Here is a 26,749-nt window from a genome sequence, read left to right as displayed (position 1 = left end):
TAATTGGGCCACCTGAATTTATTGTATATTGCTATTTCTGCCAAAGAAAAAATCTATTCGTGACAGTGCAATGTTTAGAGAAAATGATAGCATGGACTCTATATCACTGTTTGTATTCTAATCTATAAAAGGAGTGTAAGATGTCGGTCATTTCTGTTAATAAAAGAGTTTAAAAACAAATTATAATGATTTGAGGGGTGTAGTTTCTAAAATGTTGTAAAATGGGCGGTTTCTATTTTGTTAGCCTTTCAAAGTCACTTAAGATCTGAATTGGTCTTCACGAAAGTCAGTTTTGGGAATTTTCTTAAAAACTCCAAAAAATGCTTCTGCAGTTCTCAGCCTTCTTACATTCTAAAAAAAACTAAATTACATTTATAAAATGATGCCAACATAAAGTAGACATATAGACAATGTTAAGTACTAAATATTTTATGAGGTATCACGATCTGTCTTAAAAGAAGAAACATTCAAAATTAGAAAATTGCCAGTTTTTCCACATTTCCAAAGTTCCAAAGTTATTACCACATAAAGTGACAAGCTAGGTTTGCTAAATTAGGCTTGGTCAGAAAGGTGAAAACTGTCTCATTCTGGAAGTGGTTAAAATGTTTTTTTTTTAAGTGCAATCCTATGCTTCAGAAGTAATAAACACAAACATGCGTTCTAACAGTATGCAAAATGTAGTGCGAATCCAACCTTAGCCATACTAATAACTTTAATAATTCCAAATAATTTAAAGGCAACTGCCTTGTCTGACAATTATTGCTGGGCATGGGTAATCCTTTATGGTCCACCCTTGACCCTACTTTCAGCAGTATAATATGTTGAATTGCTGGCTATTACCATGGAATGAGTTCAGATTCCTCCACTGATCTGCATGGTCATCATTGCATTATGCCATTTGTGCAGTCCCAGATCTGTTACTTCTGATGGTCTAGTAGCTGCTTTCTGCAGAGATTTCTGTATGATATACTGGAGACAGGGGAAGTGACTAGAAGTGAAGGGGATCAATTTAATAGAGCTTAGTATGAGAGGTTCTTTTATATGAAAATTCATGATGCAAAATATAACTAAAGCCTTCATTATGCAACTCCTTTAAGTAACATATATTTTTTTTTTTATAAAACGGCAAATCTTATTGAAGGTAAACTTACATTTTGTCTAGTTACTTTTGTTGAAGCTGCTTCCACTTCAATCATTTAAGATACACTCTGGTGCTCCAATTCAAGGTACCCCAAAGGGTTAATATCCACACATGGCAGAGACATACCCTGACATAAGAAGGAAAAAGAGATAAGATAACACTTGGCTTCTGCGCAGTATGCACTGTCTTACAAACTTTGGTATGTGAACTTAATGTAAACATCTGTGTGCTAGCGCCATCTTGTAATGGCTTGTCACTAATATTAATACTGCATATGTCATATATGACACTTCAAGGAGGTGCTTTTTCATAGGCAATGATTATACTAGATGGGCATTCTTCTACAGTCCATACATCACTCTTGACATCTGTAGGCAGAGGAGAGGACAAACACTGCCCTCAGCTGTGTGCCCCCCTTCTTCTCTCTTCAGACAGCTTGGCTAGCAAAGGGGGGAGGGGAGGCGCTTGAAATAAAGAACAAGCAGCTTAAAGCAACTACTTAAAAATCATACAGTTACTCAGTCCTAGAGATACAAAATATAGAATGATATTCACACATCTCTATCACTTTGCAAGTTCCAAAGGTTTACTGGTTTAATTTATGAAACAATATATTATTTACTTTGGCACAGTTTATTTTATAGAGTAATTGCTACAGGTAGCCTTTTTCTTAATTTCTGCAGAATAGGTAGATCTTTTTTAAGGCAATGTGGGCCAGATTTATCACGACTCTGACAGCTCACTCCACTTTCACATATGGCTAAAGTCAGTTTTAGCCAAGTCAGATTTATGATCGCCCCTTTAAGACTGTAATAAATGTGGTTTGACGGTAGCAGTTTATCCGTCAGTAAGCAGCTTTTCAAAAGTCGCAAGTTTTTATGAAAAAGTCGCATGTTCTATTAAAAAGTCTCATAAGATAAGCATGGTCCTCACTGGAGTGAAGTTGCGACTTTTTTGCGACTTTTAAAAAAAGTCCCAATAGTAAATCTGTCTAGAGATTCATTTACATACGAAAACACGCCCACTTTCAGAAAACTGGCGAGCATAGTGCAGAGCAGAAAAAAGTCGCAAATTTGTGCGCAGTTTTAGCCTTTGGGACTTTTTTGCGACTTTTCCACTCCACAAAAGTGACTTTGCCTAATGATATATCTGGCCCTGTATGTCTAGCGATCTAGCTCAGCTTCCCTATATCATGATTCAGAAATAGCTGGAGGGAACTAAAGCCAGAACTAATACCATAGTTTCTATAACATTGCTAATATGCATCTAGTGCATCACTTGTGATGCCAGGTGTCAAATACCGCCGGACAGAAAAGCACTGTATGCTTTGCTTTACTGTCCGGCATTATCAGTCTATAGATGCCAAATCTGTGCACAAAGTGAACATACACATATATCAGTTGTGTCTGGTTACAGAAATGAAAACATTATTATTTTTTTTCAACTAGCCGAACACAACTGATGCAAGTGCCTTAGATAGTGTTTACAGAGCATGATAGTATTCTACCAAAACCAGATTTTAGACTTCTTCCACTGTCCTCCCATGTTAGCTGGGAATTAGATATAATACACTGTTCATGTTAGAATGGTCCCTCAACCTGTTATGTAGGGAATGTGGTTTATTTTGTCTCAGGCAATGTAATTAAACTCATTTGCATAAGCAATTTATTTTGTTGCATTATTTTTTTATTTGCCACAAGAAGATACAGCAGAAGCAAGGAAAAACGTTCTTCCCCTGCTGACGTTCTTGCCTTATATTGGCCTTATTATAAAATCATGGAAGGAAACATGCATGAATTCTGATCATTTATCCTAGAGGATACATATACAGGAATCATCAGATACAATGCCAATAACAGGATAAAAAAATATATTTTCAAATATTGAACTTTGTGATTACATCCTAAATGCTCATACATATGACCGTACTGAGATTCCATATTGTATAAATCAATACCTGAATATGTCTCTAAGGCCTCATGCACACAGCCATTGTTTTGGTCCCAGAGCCGCAGTTTTTGCGGCTCGGATGCGGACCCATTCACTTCAATGGGGCCGCAAAATATGCGGACAGCACTCAAAAAATATTGTGCCATTGTGTCATTAGATCCTGTTTGCATTGCCCTGATTACCCCAACAGATTATGTATGGCATAGGGTGCTCTATAAGACTCTAAAGAATAGAAATGTATTTATTGTAAGCTGCAAAAAGACGCTATTTTGGACCTTCCATACTAGTTCTGCAGTTAAGGCATCTCTCAATATGAGAAGCCTGCTAAAAAGCACATACATAGATTTCAGCACGAGTGGAGGATTAAGCCTTAAAAACAGTTTTAGTGTTTGACTGAACAAAAAAAGATACATGTTTGATGCATAGTGCCACCATGGAACAACAAATCTGGAAGTCTGCTCCAGTTGTTAGAATGTCAAGACCATTTACTTCTTGTGATGAATGCTTCTTCTCCCTAGGTTCTATGATGTAAGATTTCTTCTTTAATTTTGGCAACCATATTCTCCTTTCTAAAGTGCTTTATCCAGCAAAGTTCTATGCCTCCCCAACCAACATTTGCACACCCCTTGATTCCTACCGAAGCTGGATGGTCTGCAAACAAATGTGTATTAGTCAGTTGAGGTAAGGTTTGCTAGAAGTTAGAGAAATCAGGTTCATCATTTTATTTTAACCAGCTAGAAATGTGGGACATTTTTGTGAATATTTAATGAGCCAGCTTGTAGGACTATTTCAGAATATTTTATACTAAACTAGACTTTAAAATCCTGTATTGTGCTCAAGAATAGTATCCAATTAGTTTATGTACTCTATTGGAGTAGTTATATGGGTTTCCAAATGTAGCTTTTGCAAGCATTGCCTGACACTTCAGTGGTACATGGACCACATCCACATAATAAAGCAAAATTAGGGTAGTTTCACGATACTTAAAGGGAATCTGTCACCTGCTTTTAGCATTTTAAGCTGTCACCATTGCCATGTTTACTAAAGTACCTTATTTCCTGCAGTCTTCTTCTTACTTTATTTCGTTGTGTCCTTTTGATAAAAAAGTCCTTTTTATAATAAGCTAATGAAGCTCCAAGGTGCCCAGAGGGGCGTTTTTTTCCTCTCTGGTGCCCAGTGACGCCCCCCTGCAGTGCCCAGCTTGCCTTAATTTGAATCCCAAGAACGCCTCCTGATCCTGAAATAACCTCCCACAGCCCCGGCAAACGGTTCCGCCCCTTCCCCACGTCATCGTCTACCTTCTAGAAATGCCCCACCAGAAATCTTGCGCAGGCGCAGTACTGCCTGCGCCTGCGCAATCATCAACCTCCTTAGGGTAACAGCGCTCAGATTACGTCACTGGGCTCGGCGCATGCCCAGTGAGACTTTTGAGGCTGTTGTCCTCAGGAGCTTGATCGCGCAGGCCACACGCGGTACTGCACCTGCGGGAGATTTCTGGCCGCCGACAGGAAGAAGGACGGGGCATTTCTAGAAGGTAGACGATGACGTGGGTAGGGGGTGGAACCGTTTGCCGGGGCTGTGGGAGGATATTTCAGGATCAGGAGGCGTGCTTGGGATTCAAATGAAGGCGGGCTGGGCACTGCAGGGCGGCGTCACTGGACACCAGAGAGGAAAAAAACGCCCTTCTGCGCACCTTGGGGCTTCATTAGCATATCATAAAAAGGGCTTTTTTTATCAAAAGGACAAAACGAAATAAAGTAAGAAGAAGACTGCAGGAAATAAGGTACTTTAGTGAACATGGCAATGGTGACAGCTTAAAATGCTAAAAGCAGGTGACAGATTCCCTTTAAAACAAGCTGTTTGTTTTTTGTTGCAGTTTTTCTTGCAAAAAGCCAGCACCACTCAGGATCATATCCATGGCTATGATTAGGGTCACAGACTGATCAAAATGCGTAAAGTTGTTTTTATGGGACCTTTTGAATGAAGCATTGACCACTGAATAAAGCTGGAAATGTTGGCTCTTGAGTGGTACTGGCTTTTTCCATGAATTTTTCTTGTATTATTGGCTTCTAGGGCTACCGCGCACACATCTTATATATACAGTATATATATTTTAGCCAAAAACGCAGTAGCAAATTATAACGTGCCCTAAAAACAGTGTTTGTAGAGGCATTTTAAGACAGGCTTTTTTAGTTTCATTTTTGTTCCCTTGTATACTCTATACTCCCTCCCCTGGTATACTCTGGATGTGGTGTTTTTCAGGTATTTTCCCATAAACTTCTCTATAGAACAAAAAACTAAACTAAACATGTGCTTGTAAAAAACACATGAATTTCTTGTCATTTTTTACAAGCTAAAAAAAAGACACTAAGCAAAAAGTATAGGTTGGTAGCACTTTCGCAAAAAGCTTGTAAAATTCAATTTTATATCAGATTAATTATGCTAACAGTGTTATCTTAATGTACAATTGTACAATTTAATATATTTTACTATATGCAGCATGTCATTAGATATGTTTTGTAGTTCATGTGTGAAATGCAGTTAAGATACAGTATTGAATTGAATGTCTAAAATTTTAAGGCAATTTGCAAAAAAAAAACTGTACATATTTCCTAGGTATTCTGTAGAATGAGTTTTTTTGGCAATGTGTGAAAGATCAAACTGTATCCTAAAACGTGAAAGCAACATAAAAATTAAATACATTTTCTAAACTTAAAGGCTATGTACACTTATTGCATTTTACTCATTTTGAGCTAAAAATCTGTTTCAGTTGGTCTTTATTAAAAATATTTAGCCATTCTCTCACAAAGGGTTAACTGTCTAGCTGTGTGAATGGTACTTTCACTTTTTGGCAGTAATCTAACAAACCTTATCTCTAAATTACTAATGGCTCATAAACACTTATTTAAAGAGAACCTTTCATCAGTTTTGACATAGGCTAATTATCGTATTACCTTGTAGGGCGGCCCCCACTGATGCCATGGGTGTTTTTTTTTTTTTTTTTTTTTCAAAAGAACACAACACCCCCTGCGCCCCCCCTCCCCCGTTTGTCCGCTGTGGCCCCCCGCCCCCCGATGATTTGGCGTGCTGTATTATAATGAGCAGTATAGTCGCAACTGGGAGGAGACGCAGTCTTCTGCTGTGGGCGTCTCCTTCTCCCTGGCTGTGAGCGCGATCCAATCAGAGAGGACTCCTCACAGCCAGGGAGAAGGAAGCAAGATGGCAGTCAAAACTGATGAAAGGTCCTCTTTAAGCCACATTCTTATCAGAATGATAATTGAGCTATAATGAGTTTCTATAAGGTCAGAGATAAGGAGCCGTCAGCTGAGCTGCCTGATGGAATACAGAGCATGCTTCTAGAGAATCTCAAGGTTGTATAGAGAAAGGGTTAGCTCAAACTGAGTGCAATGCAGTAATAATAAATAGCCTTTAAAGAGATTTTCCATGTTTACTATAGTTTTGAAAAGATTTGCTCATGTAGTTCCTTACCTCGTGTACATCTTCCCCTTGTTTTTTTCAGTTTTGACTCTCCTTATTCATTGACCATGTAAATAAATCACTCTGGTTTGTTTCCATCCTGTATGTTACACTTCCGGCTGCTGTATCCAGTCAAAGCCAAGATGTACTTCTCCTTTCTCTGCCACAGCTCGAGCACCAACCCTAATTACGCCCAGCTAGTTACATAGACACACACATATAGAGGATGCGTATCGTCCTGTCCTGCCTTCATCGGCTTCATATGAGCTGATGAAGGCTGGACAGGCCGATAAACATCCTCAATATGTATCTGTATTCATGAAATAAAGAAAGAGATGTTTTGAAGACTAAGAGCGTCCGCTGGGATTTTTTGCTATATTTCCTTTGCAGCTAGTAACATAGACACTCCACTATCGCTAAACCTAACAATGCCCAGCTAGTTACATAGACACTCCCCTATCGCTACACCTAACAACACCCAGCTAGTAACATAGACACTCCCCTATCACTACACCTAACAACGCCCAGCTAGTAACATAGAGACTCCCCTATCACTACACCTAACAATGCCCAGCTAGTAACATAGACACTCCACTATCGCTACACCTAACAACGCCCAGCTAGTAACATAGACACTCCCCTATCACTACACCTAACAACGCCCAGCTAGTAACATAGAGACTCCCCTATCACTACACCTAACAATGCCCAGCTAGTAACATAGACACTCCACTATCGCTACACCTAACAACGCCCAGCTAGTAACATAGACACTCCCCTATCACTACACCTAACAACGCCCAGCTAGTAACATAGAGACTCCCCTATCACTACACCTAACAACGCCCAGCTAGTAACATAGACACTCCACTATCGCTACACCTAACAACGGCCAGCTAGTAACATAGACACTCCCCTATCAATATACCTAACAACGCCCAGCTAGTAACATAGACACTCCACTATCGCTAAACCTAACAACGCCCAGCTAGTTACATAAACACACCGCTATGGCTACTCTTAACAAAGCCCAGCTAGTTACATAGACACTTCCCTATCACTACACCTAACAACGCCCAGCTAGTTACATAGATACTCCCCTATGTGGCTTCGCTAGGGAGCTAAGTCTCCTTTAAGAGATCAGTTCTGTATGGAGACTTACTGGAAGTATAGAGACTTGTTGGCAATGCTCCATGGGAAACGAATATACAAAAAGGTATCTCCCAAGGAAGAGAACCATCTTGCTAGCTCCACCTCTTGAAAGTGGCTTCATAGAAATCAAAATTTGACTTTCCAACAAGCCTTGGGATTTGACAAAGGAATATAGAAAAGCCAGAGATCTTGGGAGATAGCTCTTTGCATATTCATTTTCCATGGAGCATTGCCAATAGGATGAGATTGTTTTCTTCCTTGGAGATACCTCTTTACATGTTAAATATATATCGGAAAATGGGATCCTTTTCAATGGCACAATCAGTGAAATGTTTTCTTGTTCTTCAAAAAATATCCAGTACAGATCATATTTTCATCTGTACTTGAAATAAACTGTTCAAAATACGATCTGTACTGTATATTCATTGAAAAGTATTCCATTTTCCGATATATCTACTTGGGTTCTATTTGTCATTGTTGGATTGAATTAATGGCTGCAGTCAGAAGGATTGCTGAATCCTTCTTGAGTGTCAAGCCCAACAAGGTATTGTGCCTGTTACAACCAAAAAGGTCGGTGAGATACTTACTACACTCTCTCTGTTTTTCTTGCATCAAAATAAATGTTAGACATTGTATAGAATAATTAGGCTTTCAATAAAATCCCTAGGTAATCCTTAAAGTATAACTGTTACATTTAGACCCTAATTTCAATTTTTATATATGTAGTTACCGTATTTTTTGCCCCATAAGATGCACTTTTTCTCCCCCAAAAATGGGGTAAAAATGCCCCTGCGTCTTATGGGGCGAATGCTGCCAGTTTTACCTCGCAAGCTGCGATGTACGAGCGAGCGGGGACTCGGGGAGGGACTGTGAGGAGGAGCTGGGGGCCAGCAATAGCGGCGGAGCGGTGCGGTCACTGTACTATAGCCCCGCCGCTCCGGTATACTAATATAAAATCTCTTATTCAATTAATAGTTATTAAATATGCCCCTTCATTCCTAATAGTACCTTAAATCCTAACCGCTTCAGTACAACGCAGGCCGGGCGGGCGGCAGCGTAACTCCCTGATGTCACGTGCCTGCGCCGCCTACTTTATGAATGAAGCAGGCGGCGCAGGCAAGTGACGTCAGTGAGTGACTCGCCGGCCGCCCGGCCTGCCTGCCTCCATTGTACTGAAGCGGTTAGGATGTAAGGTACTATTAGGAGTTGGGGGGAATGTTTAATAACTATTAATTGAATAAGACATCTTATATTTGTATACTGGAGCGGCGGGGGGGGGGGGGGGAGGGGAATCTGTGGATGACATTTTTATGGGGGACATCTGTGGATGGCACAGTTATGGGCTGGGGGGGTCTGTGGATGGCACTGTTATGGTCTGGGGGGGTCTGTGGATGGCACTGTTATGGGGTGGGGGGGTCTGTGGATGGCACATATATAACAGTGCCATCCACAGATCCCCCCCCCGTAACAGTGCCATCCACAGATCCCCCCCCCCGTAACAGTGCCATCCACAGATCCCCCCCCCCGTAACAGTGCCATCCACAGATCCCCCCCTGTAACAGTGCCAGCCACAGATCCCCCTGTAACGGTGCAAGCCACAGATCCCTCCGTAACAGTGTCTGTCATCCACAGATCCCCCCCATAACAGTGTCTGTCATCCACAGATCCCCCCCCCCATAACAGTGTCAGTCATCCACAGATCCCCCCATAACAGTGTCAGTCATCCACAGATCCCCAGTAATAGTGCCATCCACAGACCACCATTAGTTCCAAACCTACCAAACACACAGCACACCTTTTGGTAAAAAAAAATTTTTTTCTTATTTTCCTCCCCAAAAACCTAGGTGCGTCTTATGGGCCGGTGTGTCTTATAGGGTGAAAAATACGGTATCAATAACATGATATTCCAGAATCAGTTACTATTAGACTGACCCCATATTTAATAAGATTCAGCCCTTAGCAACCAGTCTGCATAAAACTGCAATTTCACTATTCAGTTAAGATGGCCACCACTGCCCTCACCCTGAGGCTAATCCCGCCTGCCCTCACTAGCCAGTAACAATAGCCCCCCAAAAGTGTCAGTAACCAGAGCCCTCCCCCCTAAAGGGTTAATCTCCTGCAGCACAAAGGGGTCCTCTTACCACATGTTGCTTTCATTTATACACTGAGCAGATGGCAGATCTCCCTTCCCTGGTCTGCGCTGCTTCGACTCTGCATTGTCCAGCTCTGCTGAGTGAGGGAGCGTCTGCCAAGCGCAGGGACAGGGAGAAGTTCATACAGCCCAGGCACTGTTATCAGCTGCTGGGGAGGACCTGGCTTTAATCATTTACTTACAGTCCCTGGCTGTCAGGAATGTGACCTTGCACGCTGCGTCCTCTGTCCTTCAACAGATAGACCGACCATGCCTGGCAACCCTATTTTAAGCACAGGTAAAAATAGGCAGAACAGGAAACAAAAATGTGGAATTAAGGGGTAATTGAATGCACAGTGAAAAGTTGAAATAGGGCCACCAAGGTGATATTAATCACCACAATTCAATACTCCCCCAAAAAATATATATACGACAGTTATCCTTTAAGTAATGTATATATGGTCAGAATTAAATGATGATCATACTTTGCTAAAGATTATAGGAATTCTATAAAATGCATGCATTTTGCACATATACTAGCGTGTGATTGGTGGTTAGGTTTGATGAAAGACCCAGCTATAGCTTTGTACCAAGGCTGTGAACATACAAGCTACATTGCTGATAGGTAGTACCTCTATAAGGCCTTATGCACAAGACCAGCATTTTTGGGTGATAGCACTCTGGCCCGGTAATTTCTATGGGGCCATGCACATAGAACCTGTCCTATTCTTGTCTGAATAGCTCTATCTAATGATCGATATTTTGCGGCACCGTTGCTTGTGGGCCAAAGTACGGACACATCTGTGTGCACGAAGGTTAATTAAGGTAAATAGAAAGCATATTCATCCTGAAGGGTATGGAGCAGTCTGAAAAGCATATTGCAGTGTGGTCTAAAAGCAATATTTCTATCCAAGGTATTTATGGCATAGCCACTGTATATCATATAAAATGCGCCAATAGGTGTGGGTCCTAATCCTGAAACTGTTATCTATTAAGAATACTGGACACTGGATATTCCTGTTCATCTGTTTTTGTCCGCCACAATCTCCAAACACTTCAGAGAGGTGGCAACTTGTGTGTGGTCCTCTCCTTCGAAATATATAAGTTATGGAAAGAGCCGAATAAGCAGCTATAGCATTCATAAGTAGGGATGTGCACAAGACTGGTCTCCCTTTCCAAAGCCTCTAATGGAGTGAACTGTGCATATGCACAGCAAGGACACAATGGGAATACCCCTTTCATTATTTATTTATCTGGTAACATGAACAATGATGTAATGTAGAAACCATTATGGTGGGAAGGGTTGTCATTGTTCTAAATATGGGGGGAGATTTATTAAAACTGGTGTAAGGGAAAACTGGCTTAGTTCCCCATAGCAACCAATCAGATTCCACCTTTCATTTTTCACATCTCCTTCGGAAAATGAAAGGAGAAATCTGATTGTCTGCTAAGGGCACCTAACATCAGTACTACTTTACACCAGTTTCATAAGGTACTATGGGAGAAATTTAGCAAAAATAATGTAAGGGGGAACTGGTTTAGTTGCCCCTAGGAACCAATCAGATTCCACCTTTCATCTTCCAAAAGAGCTGTGAAAAATGTAAAAGTAGAGACTGATTGTTTGCTATGGGCAGCTAAGCCAGTTCTGCTTTACTCCAGTTTGATAAATCTCCCCTAATGTGTCTATTAAAGGAATCTTTATTATTGATGGCCTATCCTCAAGAGGAATATTCTCCAACAGTCAGCTGTTCTGCAGTAGTTCCAGCACTGGAACTACAAAGCTTGTCCACTGTGTAGTGGATATAGCTGGTGACCGCAGTACTACTCCCATCCACTACACAATGATGGAACTACTGCAGAGCAGCTGATCAGTGGGGATGCCGATTGTGGGAACCCTGTGGATGTGATATCGATGAACTATCCTGAGGATAGACCATCAGTATAACAATCCTGGTTTACCTCTTTAGCTTGAAAGGTCATGATTGTATTGTTTTTTTTCAATCTTGTGAGTTTAGTTAGAAGTTTACCAAAGCATCATGAATATTTGTGTCAATCAATATGTTACTCCGTACAATTCTCTCTTTACTACTTGGAGTAAGAATGCTATTACCAGAGAGTGTCCTATATATTTTTTTCCTATTGCCATAACCATTGTGAGGACTTGAAGCCATGGAAATACTGTATCTTAACATCATTGGAGATTCTTGTGAAGCGTTCATTTGTATTTAGCATTAACTATTTAAATACTGAACACATAATAGGTATAATGCACACATTTCTATATATTTTGATACAAAAAGTGAAAATGATTCAGTGTATAAAGGTTTATACAGGCATAAAAGAAGATAAACTCACTGGGCCTACTGGCCCTGCCTCATTCCCACCCTCGCCACGCCTCCTTTTCAAGGGTGGCGTAAAAACACCACTTGACCCTAGACTTGGGTGCAGTGGCATTTCAGAAGTCGCAAACATGAGGTTTGCGACTGTTTTACACCAGAAAAATGGCATAGGGGGAAATAGACTTTACTTTGAGATTTGGACATTAGAACACATTTCTAATACCTGTCTTTATTAATGTTGGTGGCAGGGAGTCACCATCCCTGCTGTCAACATTCCTGAATAAATAATCCATCGGAATTGTACTTTTCAGAGAATAAATATGTAGAATTTTATGATCTTGTCCTTGTCTTGGTCTGTCTTATTTGTTTTAGTTTAATTGATGCAAAATTTTTTTTAAAGCTGTTTGTGTATTATTTATTTTGGGATATACATTGCCAGAATCCATATTTAGAATGCTGAATCCATGCTTTTAGAAGCACACACTTTAAAATGGGACTCTCAAAGCCACTTTAGTGTGGGTTAACACTATAGAAAGTCTAGTACTTTATTTGTCCACCAAATAATCAGACTTTTAGTTAAAAGCGATTTATAAGAGACATTTCAGCGGTGGTGGCACTAATATAATGCTTTCATCGATGTACTCCAGGACACATAAGGACACTGTCTTTGTTCTAATAGTTGCTATTCAAGAACATCGATGAAGACAATCACAAAGGCTAAGATTATATTCAAATTATAATTCTGGAGTTTAAAGTTAATTCCAAAAATCTTTGCTTTAATTACAGAGAACAATACAGTGCAATTAGTTCATTGTTATATGTCCATTGAGTTGACATGTTGATGCAGGCTAAATCAGAAAAATGCTCACATTGGTAAGCTTTTTTGTTTTTTAAATAGATGGACAGTGTATCCTAAATGCATTTTCTTTCTCTTATAGTTTCAGGAAAACCTGACCTTTCTGTCAGTCAAATATCGGAAAGCAGCTTGCTACTACAATGGGAACCACCAAGTGAGTCAGTTGGACAAGTCCTAGGTTACCGCCTACAGTTTGGGCGTATTGATGCTAAAGTTCTTTCAGACCTAGAGTTTGGAGCTGAAGAAAAGAAATATACAGCCAACAATATCCATAAGGGTGCAAAGTACATCTTTAAAATGGCAGTCAAAAGCCGGGCGGGCTTTAGTGAGGAAGCAGTACAAGAGCATATGATACCAGAGGAGGCATCTAAAGTTTATCCTCAATTAACTGATCCTAGCAATATCACCTCTGTGTCTATCCAGCTAAACTGGCTGCCTCCTGTTCTTGCTGAACAGCATGGTGTTATCACCAAGTATACATTATCCTATTGGGTAGTCGACTCTCCAGACAAAATGCTGGAAATGGACCTACCATCTTCTGAAAATAATTGCTTGCTGAGCAACCTGAAGCCTAACACTGTTTATGAAGTCAAAATACGTGCATACACCAGTAAAGGTCCTGGGCCTTACAGTCCAAGTGTCCAGTACCGCACTTTTCTTCTAAATCAAGGTAGGCCTTATCAGTCTTGATTCCTTGGCTTTAATTTTGGTTCTTGAAAGCAAGCAGGTAAACTAAAGCAGCCTTCAGAACAAGTGCAGTCATGATAAATGGGATGGTGGTCTTTCTGCCATATTTTTTTTCTATATCAGAGTGATTCGGAAGGTATTTCCAGGTAAGTGTTTCCCCTTATTCAAGTTTAGTTAGGACACTTCTCATGAGTTTCTGGGTTCACCAGACATCACAGGTGGGAAACTCCTCTGCTTCCTCTTCCTTTCACTGTGTGCATTGTAATATACTTGTTGCCATCTCTCGTGCTTGATTATTCAATCTTACCCCCTTTTGTGGTGCAATGCTTATAATTGTCTTATAATGCCATTTCTGGTTTTGGAATCATGAAGCAAAGTGTGGGCTAGTTTAATTTTAAATATTTGTGGTATTTAAAAACACACAGTTTATTTCCTTTATAGTGTCTCAAAAGTCCTCTGTCCTCTTGAAAGTGGTTCCTAAAAGGCATATTCTACTTGAGTAACTTAGAGACCCGGCCCTCTCCCTTTTTCTTTTCAATATTTTTCAGTATTACCCAAAAATTTTAAGGTCAAAATGGTCACGAAGACTTCAGTTCTCTTGAGCTGGGAATTTCCTGAAAATTACAACTCAGTAATGCCTTACAAGGTAAGCAAAAGTAATGTTTGTTTTTACGTTAATTAGACCAACCGATAAGAAAAACTCTGATAAAGTGCATGCAATACACTGGGGTCTAGCATAAATTGCTATAAAAAGAACCAAACCAATAACCCCAAAAGGAATGAGGAAAACACTCATAATTCTAGCCTTTTCTTTCTAGACGTTATATATATATATATATATATATATATATAATTTTTTTTTTTTTTTTTGTAACAAGGTGGGGTCTTAAATGTATCCCTTGAGCTCTAAGATATATTGACAGAATGAAGACTATTTTGACCATAATATTAACAATAATTATGACTCTTTTCTAATTGTTTATATGCCTTCCTTTACCTTAAGATTCAATATAACATGCAAACAGTGGATGTTGATGGTCGAACAACAAAGAAATTGATCACCAACCTGAAACCGAAGACCTATTACAATTTTATTCTTACTAGTCGTGGGAATACTATGAGTGGTCTTCAACAAACTGTTGCTGTTCGCACTGCACCTAATATGTTGGGTATGAAACCTTTGATAAGTTGGAAGACAGATTCTGATGGTCGCATAACAATAACTTTGCCAAGTGTGGGGACTACAGAGTCAGTCAGGTAACAATTGTGATGATCGTTTTGTCCTTTGACTGAGCCTAAACATTTTTGATAATTTCATTGGTAAAAAAAAAATCTTTTTTTAACAGTTAAGTTGATTTAAAAGGGTTAGTGTCACGGATGTAGTAGGGGCGAACACCAAAAGACAACAAGAAGGAAGGGGAAAGACACTAGGCCTCACCGCTAGGGAAGGAAAAGGGTCACCACCTATAAAACCCTGCTCCTGGCCCTAACTCCTATCCGTATGGGCACCTCTCGATGGTAGAGATACCCATACACAGGAACCTAGAAAACCCTGGTGACCCTCAGATGCCCTAAAGATAATGACAGGGCAGAGACCACCCGTTCCTTCCCTGGTGAAGGAACTAGCGTCTCACTGAGGCTTAGTAAACAACCGGGTGGGGGGGATACAAAACACAACAAGCGGAACACTTAACTTCAGAGGATGATGGATGAACAGAACTTCAACACGAACCACACTCCAGCTCTTCCAAGACCAAATTAAGCTATCCCAAGAAAGGAGTGATGGGAAAAGTCAGACTAAATAGGGTGAGGTAAAGGTCACATGATCCACACCTTGAACAGGAGGTGTGGACATACCAGCAACACACAGACAAAGTGAAACCGAAAAAGGCTGTCAGATCACTAATGCGTAGATAATCTTTAAGACCTTCTGAGACCTGTCACAGATGTGACAGTTAGGCTCTTTAAGACATTTTTCTGAATTGTAATGTAAACAGCATTATAAGGCACTTACTCATATATTTTTATTACGGGGTCAACACAAATCACCTGCTTTGTAAAGTCATGTGTCCTTCTCCACTCTCTGCCCGGTCCTTCAGTCCCAATATGGCCACTGATAGAGGGAACTCCATTAAATAACTCTACGTGGCATGGGAAACTCACATCCAGCTCTCCCCTGTAGACACAGATTGCTCTGCAGCCCTGTGTTGGAGGAGACCAGGCAGATTCCCAGGCTGCAGGCTCCTCCCACACAGGCTGGCAGCGTGATCTGTGCCTGCAGGCTGAATGGTGGAGCAGAGACAGAGCGCTGGGAGCTGAGTGACAGGACCGCAGCTCCTTGGCTCTCAAGCAATGAGCGCTTCCATATGTATTGTTGGATGCACTCATTGCTTCTGGGCTCTGACCTTTTTATTCACTTTTTTTGGGAGGTGAAGCGACCAAAGCCAGAAAATTGGCCATTTGTTATTTTAAGGCTATGTACACCTTCGGAGGCAAAAAAAATATTTATGATTGCATTTTACTCATTTTGGGCTAAAATATTTTTTTCAATTGGTCTTTATTAAAAATATTGAGCTGTTCTGTTACAAAGGGTTAACTGTCTAGCTGTGTGAACTGTTCTTTTTACTTTCACTTTGTGCCGGTCCTCTAATAAACGTTATCTCTAATTTACTAAGACGTCATAAACACTTGTTTAAGCCTCATTCTTCTCAGTAAGATAAGAACTGAGCTATGATGAATGTTTATAATGTAAGAGAGCAGAGATAAGGAGCCTGTAGGATTAGCTAGGTGACAGAGCATCTTCATTAGAGCATCTTATCCCTGTACAGAAAAAAGGTTTCCATATTTGAAATGAAGACCAATTTAAAAAATGATTTTTAGCTCAAAATGAGTACAATGCAACAATAATTTATGAATAATAATAACAATAATAAAAATGCCCCCAAATGTGTACATAGCCTTTAAAATGGGTAAAGGAGGTGATTTTTATTTTTATATGTTTTTTTGTTTTTCATATTTTTACAAACTTTTTGGGAACCTGCAATTGTCTGGTCTATGAGAGAATCTATGTGTTCCTATAAGAACAGGCATGGCTTCATAGGAACTTTGCTGTGGCAGGCCTCGGAGCCTTCAGAAGGCACGAATCTGCCATAGATAAGAATGGCTCCTGTGATCTCATTACGGGCAGCCGCTCAGTCATCGGGAGCACAGTGCTCTTGGTAACTCACCGTTCAGATGTGGTCATAATTGGCCACACTGCTGATCTGCTGCCATCTTTCAGGTTTTTCATTCAAATGCTGGCGTACCTCCATATGCCATAAGAACCATAAAATAAACATTGAAATAAGGCAAACCAAAATATTGTTATGAGTTATGTCAACTGACAAATGCTTCTTATAGTTTCCAAATGTATTAATCCAAAGTGTTTTCATTTTTAACATACTAACAGTCTTTCTTTTTACAGGGGTTACTATATTGTAGTAGTGCCTTTGAAAAAATCACATGGACAGTTTCTTAATCCATGGGGGAGTCCTGAAGAGATGGATTTAGAAGAGGTAAGGAAGTGTATTTCTATCCATCTCTCCCTGGTGTGCATGTTTGCGGCCAATTTGTGCAGAGGTGGCAGATGACATAACTTGCTGGAAGAGAAGTTGGTACACATTGGAGACTGTGAAACATGAAGCAGCTCTTCTTAACAGGAGCACATCTAGTATTAAGTTATGAACAGAAAATACATTGCCAGGATCTTTAAGATTCATGGGCACCTGGTCAAACCTGGAAAGTTGGTATTGCTTGATATAATTTAAATAGTTCTATATTATTATAACAATAAAATGTGACTGTTGAAACTATGCAGATGCCATCACCTTTATCTCATCCAGTGGATTCCAGCCCAATGAAATATATACCGATATGCTAATTTAAACAATACAGTTTAGCTGTTACATAAAGTCAAAGAATTGAATGTCTGAGGCCAGATTAGTCTAAAGCTTCTATTGTTAAGACTGTTTGTTTGCCATTTTCCCATGATAAGTTTTCTCATATATCTTTAAGTATACTGTACATGTGTATTTCAGCTAGTTCACAGCATTACAAAGCTGCATCGTCGGAGCTTGCGTCATCTAAGGCATGTGGAGCTCCCCAAGCCATACGTTGCAGCTCGTTTCCAGTCTCTACCTCCTGAGTTTATACTTGGAGATCAGAAAATTCATGATGGATTTGAAAACAAAGCACTTGAATTTGGGCAAAGATATGTTTTCTTTATCTTGGCCATGCTGGAAGGTGCAGAAGCAGTAAGTCATTTTTTTTGCATTTTTATGTTGCAAAAAGGCTTTGATAACAAACTTTTACTGTGTATTTAGATAAAGTTGGTTTGAACAAGAACTCAGATTTCTGCAGCAGATTTTCAGTTGTACATGCAGCAGTTCCACTTGTAAAGTGGGTTCCTATTAAAATAAATGGGAGACGGAGTTTCTGCTGCAGCATCTGTGCCAAAATCCACACAGAAAATACTCAGTGTGAACATAACCTTAGGGCTGTTTCACACAAACGTGATCATCTTTTTCATGTGAGTTCAGTACAAGAGATCTGCAATCACATAGTAACTGACTGCTTCATAAAACACTATGATACAGTCAGTTTAGTTCAGGGAAGCTCAGTTGGCCCGGAAGATCCAGCAGACACACAGGCTGATCACGTTGGAGTGGAACTGCTGTTAGGAACATTGCAATCACTACTGAGCTGGCCACCAGGGTGGTTGCATAATGAATTGCTTAGTGTGTGTCAGCACAGTAGGCAGGGAAAACACATTTACACAGTGAGCCCTAACTTGCACCCAACCCGCTGTCCCTGCCAACTTGCAGAGCAAGCCCAGGCGAGTCCACAACTGGTCGACCGTCCCTATGCTGGTAAGTGCAGGTAGTCACACCAAGCACCCGCGGTAAAAGCTGCAAGGACCTGTTTATACAACTGGAACCCAGAAACAGACAAACACACAGAGAAAGGTAGTGCAGGAAAAGGTCAATACAGTACCAAATCACAGCAGAGCAGAAAGAGAGGTCCAAGTCAAGCCAAAGACAAATCCAATAGTAAAAATCCAAGCCGCAAAATAGCAACTGGAGCACAGCAAGGAAAACCTATAACTTGCAAGGGTGTATTGCCAGCAGGGGTTTAAATAGAGCCCCGAATCCCTGGATCAGAACCTGATAGGTCTTGACTCGGCTCCCCATCAGTCAGAACACAGCACACAGGCATAGATCAGCTGAACAATCAGCCCATTGCTAATCTTCTCCAGCACACGCCCGCTGTGGGGAGAAAGATCATTGCTTCCTGTTGCTAATGACGCTGTCGCATCACTAGGGAGCGTGGCTTAGCAGCATGTCTCTCCCAGCTACAGATCTCACTTCTGGAGCCCGGACAGGTAAGTTTGTGACAGTGTGTGAGACTATATATAGTCTATAAAGCACGTAAAAGTAGTCTGTATGTTGTCATGTATACACAAGAAAACATGTTTAACTTTTGAGCAGCACCTAATTATTTTTTTTCAGTAGGTCCAGCATTCTGTGCTGATTCATTTCTTAATATGTCTTTATTGCCAATAAGGCCTCATGCACACGGCCGTTGTGCGGCTGTTCCGTGCGGCAGCCAGGACGGATCAAGACCCATTCAATTTGAATGGGTCCGTGATCCGTCTGCACCGTAAAAAAATAGAACGGAGTGCTTCCGTGGTGTTTCTCTCCATGCCTCTGTTCTGCACACAGCTCCGGATTGCAGACCCATTCAAGTGAATGGGTCCGCATCCTTTATGGAGGGGAGCACACGGCCGGTGCCCGCATATTGCAGACCCGCTGTTTGCGGGCCGCAATACGGCCACAGCTATTATCCAAGCAATGTACAGCATTAGTCTTTGGTCCCAGCAGGTATTGGCAATGTGTGGCAGGAATATATCTTCTGCTCTATCATACACCTGGAGCTTTGCAGGAAAAGGACGTCTGCTTTGTAGTCTATACTATGGCAGGAACTTGGCTTCTGCGCTTTCTATCTTCTGCTGTCTGGGGACTGACTAGCTGCGGAGGAATATGGCTTCTCCTGGGTCTCTGGACGGTACTCACAGCTATCTTCACAGGGTATGGTTCTTCCTGGAATTGGAGTGGTCTGCTTGCTTCTTCCAACTGAGGCTGCAAGGCTCAGGTTGGGGATGATGATCAATGTCTCGGCTGAGACAAGATCCTGGCTTTGGATCCCTATATCTGGGAGCTCCTACACATACAGCCTTCCCCTAGACGGGGTGGCTGGCACACTAACTCTAACTTCCTTCCCTCCCCATGAGGCAGGATGGAACACTAAACTGTAGCTGACTCCTTGCTGACACATTGCTGCCACCTGCTGGTGAACATAGAAATTGCAGCATTATACATGTAACAAGGCTTTCAATGCACATTTGTGAGAATATTATGTGAAATTACACAAGATGACAATGTTAATGCTCTTAACAGGTTGTAGCGGGGTAAAAGAGTTTCGTAACACAACTCTGGGGTGTTACACAATCTGAGGCACCACTGAAGAGAACGGATGGCCAGGAACGTACTGGGAATTTAAAGTGGCCTCAGGTTGTAGGCAGTGCCAAATTAACAGAAGGTGGGGCTGATGTAAGTAGGTGGGGTTAACAAGTAGGTGGGGCTAACACACATAGATAGGCTCAGCAATACCATAGAGGGGCAATATATTGTGCTATTCTGCAGCCGAACGAAAGCTTAGCACAGTATATTGCCCCAGCAGCACCAAATACCACAGCACAATACAATATACTGGCCAAGCAGAACCATATACAGTACTAGGGCTGCAGTAAAATTTTTACAATTAATCGAGTAATCTAATAAGAAAAAATTAAATAATAGACTGTTTTCCTTTATAAAACTCATCAGACCCCCTGCCATCATTCCCCAACACCCTTCGTTCCCCTCTGTGCGATTAGATCAAGTACATCAGTTCCCCCCAGTGCCATCAGCTCCACTATCCTCCAGTGCCATCATCCCCCCCCCCCCAGTGCCATCAACTCCGTTCCCCCAGTCCCATCAGCTCCGGTCCCCCAGTACCTTCAGCTCTCCCCCACCCCAGTGCTATCAGCTTGCCCCCCTAAGCTTGCCCACCAGTGCCAGTACTTGCCTTTCCTGTAGGGGCACCGCTCCACAGCTCCTCCGTCTTCTTTTCCGCGTGCTGCACTGCCGCCCTGACGTCACACAGCATCAGGTCATAGTGCACACATACGTGTATGATGTCCTGACGATGTGTCAGGGCTGAAAGTGCAGCGCAGTACGGGCCGGCGGATGACCATGGAGCGGTATGTAATAGCAAGCGCTTCACTCTCTCTCTGTGTTCACATGACACAAACGAATCCTCGATGCAAAAAATTTACGAGGATTTTTTTTTGTAGAATTACTCGATTCAGTCGAGCCCTATACAGTACCTCAACGGAGTACAATACAATATACTGCCTCAGCAGAACCAATTACCGCTGTACAGTACAATATACTGCCTCAGAAAAACCAAATACCACATTGCAACACGATATACTGCTCCAGCAAAACCAAATCCCACATTGCAACACAATATACTGCTCCAGCAAAACAAAATACCACATTGCAACACAATATACTGTACTGCCCCAGCAGAAACAAATACTACAGTGCAGCACATTAGACTGCCCTGGCAGAACTAATTATCATAGTGCAACAAAATATACTGCCCCAGAAGAACTTCTTGTTGCACTGTGGTATTTGGATCTGTTAAGTAGTATTTTGTTCAGCACCACAGTATTTAGTTCTGCTTGGGCAGTGTATTGTGCTACACTTTGGTATTTGCTTCTGCTGCGGAACCAAGTGCCTCAGTGCAGGACAAAATATTTCCCCAGCAGAGCCAAATATCCAAGTGGGGCAGAATATACTGCCCCAGCAGCACAAGATACCTCCCCAGAAGCTGCACTTTTGTGGTGGCCTGAGCAAGTTGGCACTTTCTGTTTTCTTCCTCCTCCAGTTTTCTCTAATTAAGGCCGAATGCACACGGCCGTTTTTCACGGCCGCGAGCGTTCCGTGGAACCGCGGCCTGGATTCCTGCTGAGAGCAGGAGCGCACGGCGTCATTGGTTGCTATGACGCCGTGCGCTCCCTGCTGCCGCCACAGTACAGTAATACACTTGTATAGATCATACCAGTGTATTACTGTATTAAAAATGTGAAAAAAATTAAATACCGGATCAGTTTTTCCAAAAGACATCAGAGAGATGGATCCAGTATTTCAATGCATTTGTCAGACGGATTTCCGGATCCGGCAATAATTTCCATTGAAATGTATTAATGCCGGATCCAGTACCAAGTGTTCAGGAAATTGCCGCATTGACGGATCTGCTTTTCCGGTCTGCATGCGCAGACCTTAGAAATGTGAAATAAAATTTAATACCGGATCTGTTTTTCCGGATAACACCGGAGAGACAGATCCTGTATTTCAATGCATTTGTCAGATGGATCCGGAAACAATTGATATCCGTTTGCATACGGATTTTTGGAAACGGCAGGCAGTTCCGGCAACAGAACTGCCTGCTGGATTCTTCTAACGCTAGTGTGAAAGTACCCTAAAACACATATCACTTTTTTCTAAACAGTTTTTATTTTCTGATTGCATATTTCATTATTCTATTTCCTGAACATGATTCCGTGGGCGGCTGCCATCTTACCTGAATAGTTTTTAACATGTATTTAGAAAGCATTATAAAAATTGCTTTATGGCAGCCCCATGGGCCATAGACACAATGGACAAGACCTGACCTCATTGACTGTGCATAGGTCATTGTACAAGGAAGAATAGATAAGCTTTGCTAATCACCTACTGTGAATGGTGGAACCTGTCACAGAGGTTATATCTTTACAAGCAGGATTAGAATGATAGATAAGCAGGTAACTGCAATATAGTGATCTGTACAGACCAAGAAGTGGCGCCTATTATGAGGCTTAGTGGCCTGTGCGAAAACTTCATGATTTATATTTTTTGTTTAAATATAGATTTTGAAATGGAAAATTAAAAATAATATAATTAAAAATTATTTAAAATATATTAAACAAACAAAACAAAAACGAGATTTAAACAATAGGTCATTTTTTGATGATACATTCCCTTTAACCACTTCCCATCTGGGCCATTTGCCCCCTTCCTGACCAGGCCTAATTTTGCAAAACTGACATATCTCACTTCATGTGGTAATAACTTTGGAACGCCTTTATTTATCCAAGTCATTCAGAGATTGTTTTCTCGTGACACATTGTACTTCATGATAGTCATAATTTATGAAAACATCCCAAATTTACCCAAAAATTTGAAAAATTCGCAATTTTCTCAATTTCAATTTCTCTGCTTTTAAAACAGAAAGTGATACCTCATAAAATATTTATTATTTAACATTCCCCATATGTCTACTTTATGTTGGCATCATTTTGGAAATGTCATTTTATTTTTTTAGGACGTTAGAAGGCTTAGCAGTTTAGAAGAAATTCTTCAAATTTTTAAGAAAATTGCCAAAACCCACTTTATAAGGACCAGTTCAGGTCTGAAGTCACTTTGTGGGGCCTACATAGTGGATACCACCATAAATGACCCCATTGTAGAAACTACACCCCTCAAGTTCCCTGATGCACCCTTACAGTAGAAACTCCCAAGAAGTGACCCCATTTTGGAAATTAGGGGATAAGGTGCCAGTTTTATTAGTACTATTTTTGGGTACATATGATTTTTTGATCATTCATTATAACACTTTATGGGGCAAGGTGACCAAAAAATTGGTTGTTTTAGCACAGTTTCTATTTATTTATTTATATTTACAGCGTTCACCTGACGGGTTCAGTCAAGTGACATTTTTATAGAGCAGATTGTTACGGACGTGGCGATACCTAATATGTATACTTTTTCTCATTTATTAAAGTTTTACACAATAATAGCATTTTTGAAACAAAAAAATTATGTTTTAATGTGTCCATGTTCTGATAGCTATAGTTTTTTTTAATTTTTTGAGAGATTTTCTTATGTAGGGGCTCCTTTTTTGCGGGATGAGGTGATGGTTTTATTGGTACCATTTTGTGGGACATACGCGTTTTTGATCACTCGGTGTTGCACCTTTTGTGATGCAAGGTGACAAAAATTGCTTGTTTTGACACAGTTTTTTTTTTTTTTTTTTTTTTTTTTACGGTGTTCATCTGAGGGGTTAGCTCATGTGATATTTTTATAGAGCTGGTTTTTACGGACGCGGCAATACCTAATATGTATACTTTTTTTTATTTGTTTCACTTTAACACAATAATAGCATTTTTGAAACCAAAAAATTATGTTTTAGTGTCTCCATGTTCTAAGAGCTATAGTTTTTTTTATTTTTTGAGAGATTTTCTTATGTAGGGGCTCATTTTTTGCGGGATGAGGTGACTGTTTTATTGGTCCCATTTTGTGGGACATACGCATTTTTGATCACTTGGTGTTGCACCTTTTGTGATGCAAGGTGACAAAAATTGCTTGTTTTGACACAGTTTTTTTTTTGTTTTTTTTACGGTGTTCACCCGAGGGGTTAGCTCATGTGATATTTTTATAGAGCTGGTTTTTACGGACGTGGCAATACCAAATATGTCTATTTTATTTTATTTTTTCTATTTTTAATTTTTTTATTTTTATTCCTGACTTGGGGACCTTTTTCTTTTTGCATGTGAAACTTTTTTTTATTTTATTTTTTTCAACCCTTTATTTTTTTTTATTTTATTTTACACTTTTCGTCCCCCATAAGGTCATACAAGACCTCTGGGGGACATTTGCTTCACTTTTTCTTTTTTTTTTCACTGTTGATTTCTCCTGTAACTGGGGCTGACATAGTAGCCCCAGTTACAGAAGAAATGCATCCCCCAGAGAGGCTGTACAGCGTGATTCTGCGCTGTACAGCCTCAGAGCAGGGCTGATCGAGGTCTCTGTAAGACCTCACAGCTCCTGCACGCTCCGGTCCCGGCGGTCACATGACCGCCGGGCCGGAACAGGAAGCGCACAGCGCTTCCTGCTCTGCAGACACAGCGCTCGATGAGCGCTGTGTCTGCAGCGATCCGGAAGGCAGGGACACCTGGGCACTGTCCCTGCCTTCTCTCTGGGTCGCCCTGCTGTCACTGACAGCGGGCAACCCGATCAGCAGCTGCACGATTAGCGTGCAGCTGCTATTTCTGAAAGGACGTTTTAAAACGTGCTTTCAGAAATAGAGGTCCACCCATAGGACGTTTATATCCTATGGGCGGACTTAAAGCGGTTAAGATATAGAGGAGCGAGCAGAAGAGGTGAGATGTGGGTCACAGCAGCAAGCCAGCTACACCAACAGCATACTGCCTGCCAGCATTAACAAACATAAAGAAGAATACAGCACTACATACCTTTTACATTCAGTGACGTCTCCTCTGATGTTTACGTTCTCATGTTCTCTGGACCGGACCGCCCTGGTAATGTCCCCCACAGCGCACCTAAGTATAAATGTCCCTGACAGTGTCCCTCCATTAATAATTACTCCTATTAGTAGTAATGTCCCCTACAGTGCCCCCACAGTAGTAGTGTCCCCCCAAATAGTAATTTCCCCCAGTGCCCCGATAGTAAAGTCCTCCATCCCCCCAATGATGATAATATCCCCCACAGTGCCAATCAATGGTAATGTTCCCCACAGCGCACCCTCCAGTAATAATGTCCCCTAGTGCCCCCCTAGTAGCAATGTCCCCCACAGTACCACCTTCAGTAATAATGTGCCCCAGTGCCCTGCACCCCAAAGCAATGCCCCCATAGTATTTCCCACTCCCTGTAGCAATTTCCCCCACAGTCCCCTCCCCCAAGGATTGTCACCAGGTATATTAATATAAGAGTTCCTTTGCATGTGTTTTTTTCCCCCAGCATCTAGTTTTTTTTTAAAAAACAGCTGGTGCCAAAATGCCCAACAAACTATTTTTATCCACATTTCTTTGTTTTCACAGAATTTTGGGTCAATGATATTTTTCCCCAAATGCTACATACGCTAGGTTTGCCATTGAATATAACAAAGCATAAAATTGAGGAGTCCTTTCCTGTATAACGGAAACGGAACGGATCCGTTTTGCAGCCCATAGACTTCTATTATGAAAGAATGAATAACTGCCTCTAAAGGCATTCCGTTATGCATTCCATCATAGAATTGCGTTATGGTCCGTGGTAACGAATCCATAACGCAATTCACCTTTTACCAGTAAACGAAGAGTGAACGAATTTCATAGCCTGAAATCCGCTCATCTCTAGTGCTTTTTACCATTGCTATTACATTTTCCTGTTTACAGCCTTGCTTGTTTCATGAGCTCAGTGAAGGCTGCAATAGATCACAGGCACCATGCTGAGTCCACTAAGTGTCTCTAGTTGCTTAGACAACCAGTATGTCAGATGTGGGGGCACTGTTGGATATCAAGGACACATTTGGGATCACAGTTCTGATGTGGGAGTCTGATTAAGCTGGCGATGCATGTGCAGTATACTTCTACCTTGGATATTTAACTTCTTTCCCTGCACTGACACATGGCACACTGACCAGAGCACGGGGAGTGACCTTTACTCCAATGAGTTGGTAATCATGGGAATTGTAATACAGCATGTTATTGCTTGCTGTCATCTTGGACTTGTTGGTTGTATCTCTGTGTTCCATGATGATCGCACAGGCAGGGAAATGCATTGAGACTTGATAATTCAGGGGCGTCGCTAGGGTAAAACATTTGGGGCCTGGGCCCCGGATGTTTTGTCCCATGCCCCGAATGTCCTGCCTGCCTGCTAGAGACAACTGTATTGCCGTACACAGAACGGCAATACAATTGAATCTTACACTGGGAAGAGGTGAAGGACCTTTGGTGACATCACAGGTCATGTGATCAGCAAAACAGGCTGTGATAGGATGACCTGGATGATGTCACCATCATGTGACCAGTGCAGGATTGGACTGAGTGAAGA

At 41.2% G+C, this 26,749-nt stretch overlaps 1 protein-coding gene across 18 annotated transcripts in view; it reads left to right on the top strand.

Annotated features, from left to right (window-relative positions):
* Positions 1-26,749, top strand: part of PTPRS (protein tyrosine phosphatase receptor type S) — a 580,801-nt gene that overhangs the window by 310,219 nt on the left and 243,833 nt on the right. For 12 of the 18 annotated variants that reach the window (XM_044268378.1, XM_044268317.1, XM_044268369.1 and 9 more), the window contains 5 exons: positions 13,129-13,716; positions 14,282-14,379; positions 14,737-14,990; positions 17,197-17,287; positions 17,810-18,025. In XM_044268378.1, the coding sequence (XP_044124313.1) occupies positions 13,129-13,716; positions 14,282-14,379; positions 14,737-14,990; positions 17,197-17,287; positions 17,810-18,025 (1,247 nt within the window). The remainder of the gene's footprint in view (positions 1-13,128; positions 13,717-14,281; positions 14,380-14,736; positions 14,991-17,196; positions 17,288-17,809; positions 18,026-26,749) is intronic. The other 6 variants (XM_044268386.1, XM_044268351.1, XM_044268344.1 and 3 more) reach the window with 2 other exon arrangements.

Source organism: Bufo gargarizans, chromosome 1, assembly GCF_014858855.1.
Source record: "Bufo gargarizans isolate SCDJY-AF-19 chromosome 1, ASM1485885v1, whole genome shotgun sequence".
In the NCBI taxonomy this organism is placed as follows: domain Eukaryota; kingdom Metazoa; phylum Chordata; class Amphibia; order Anura; family Bufonidae; genus Bufo; species Bufo gargarizans.
This window is presented reverse-complemented; position numbering and strand designations above follow the sequence as displayed.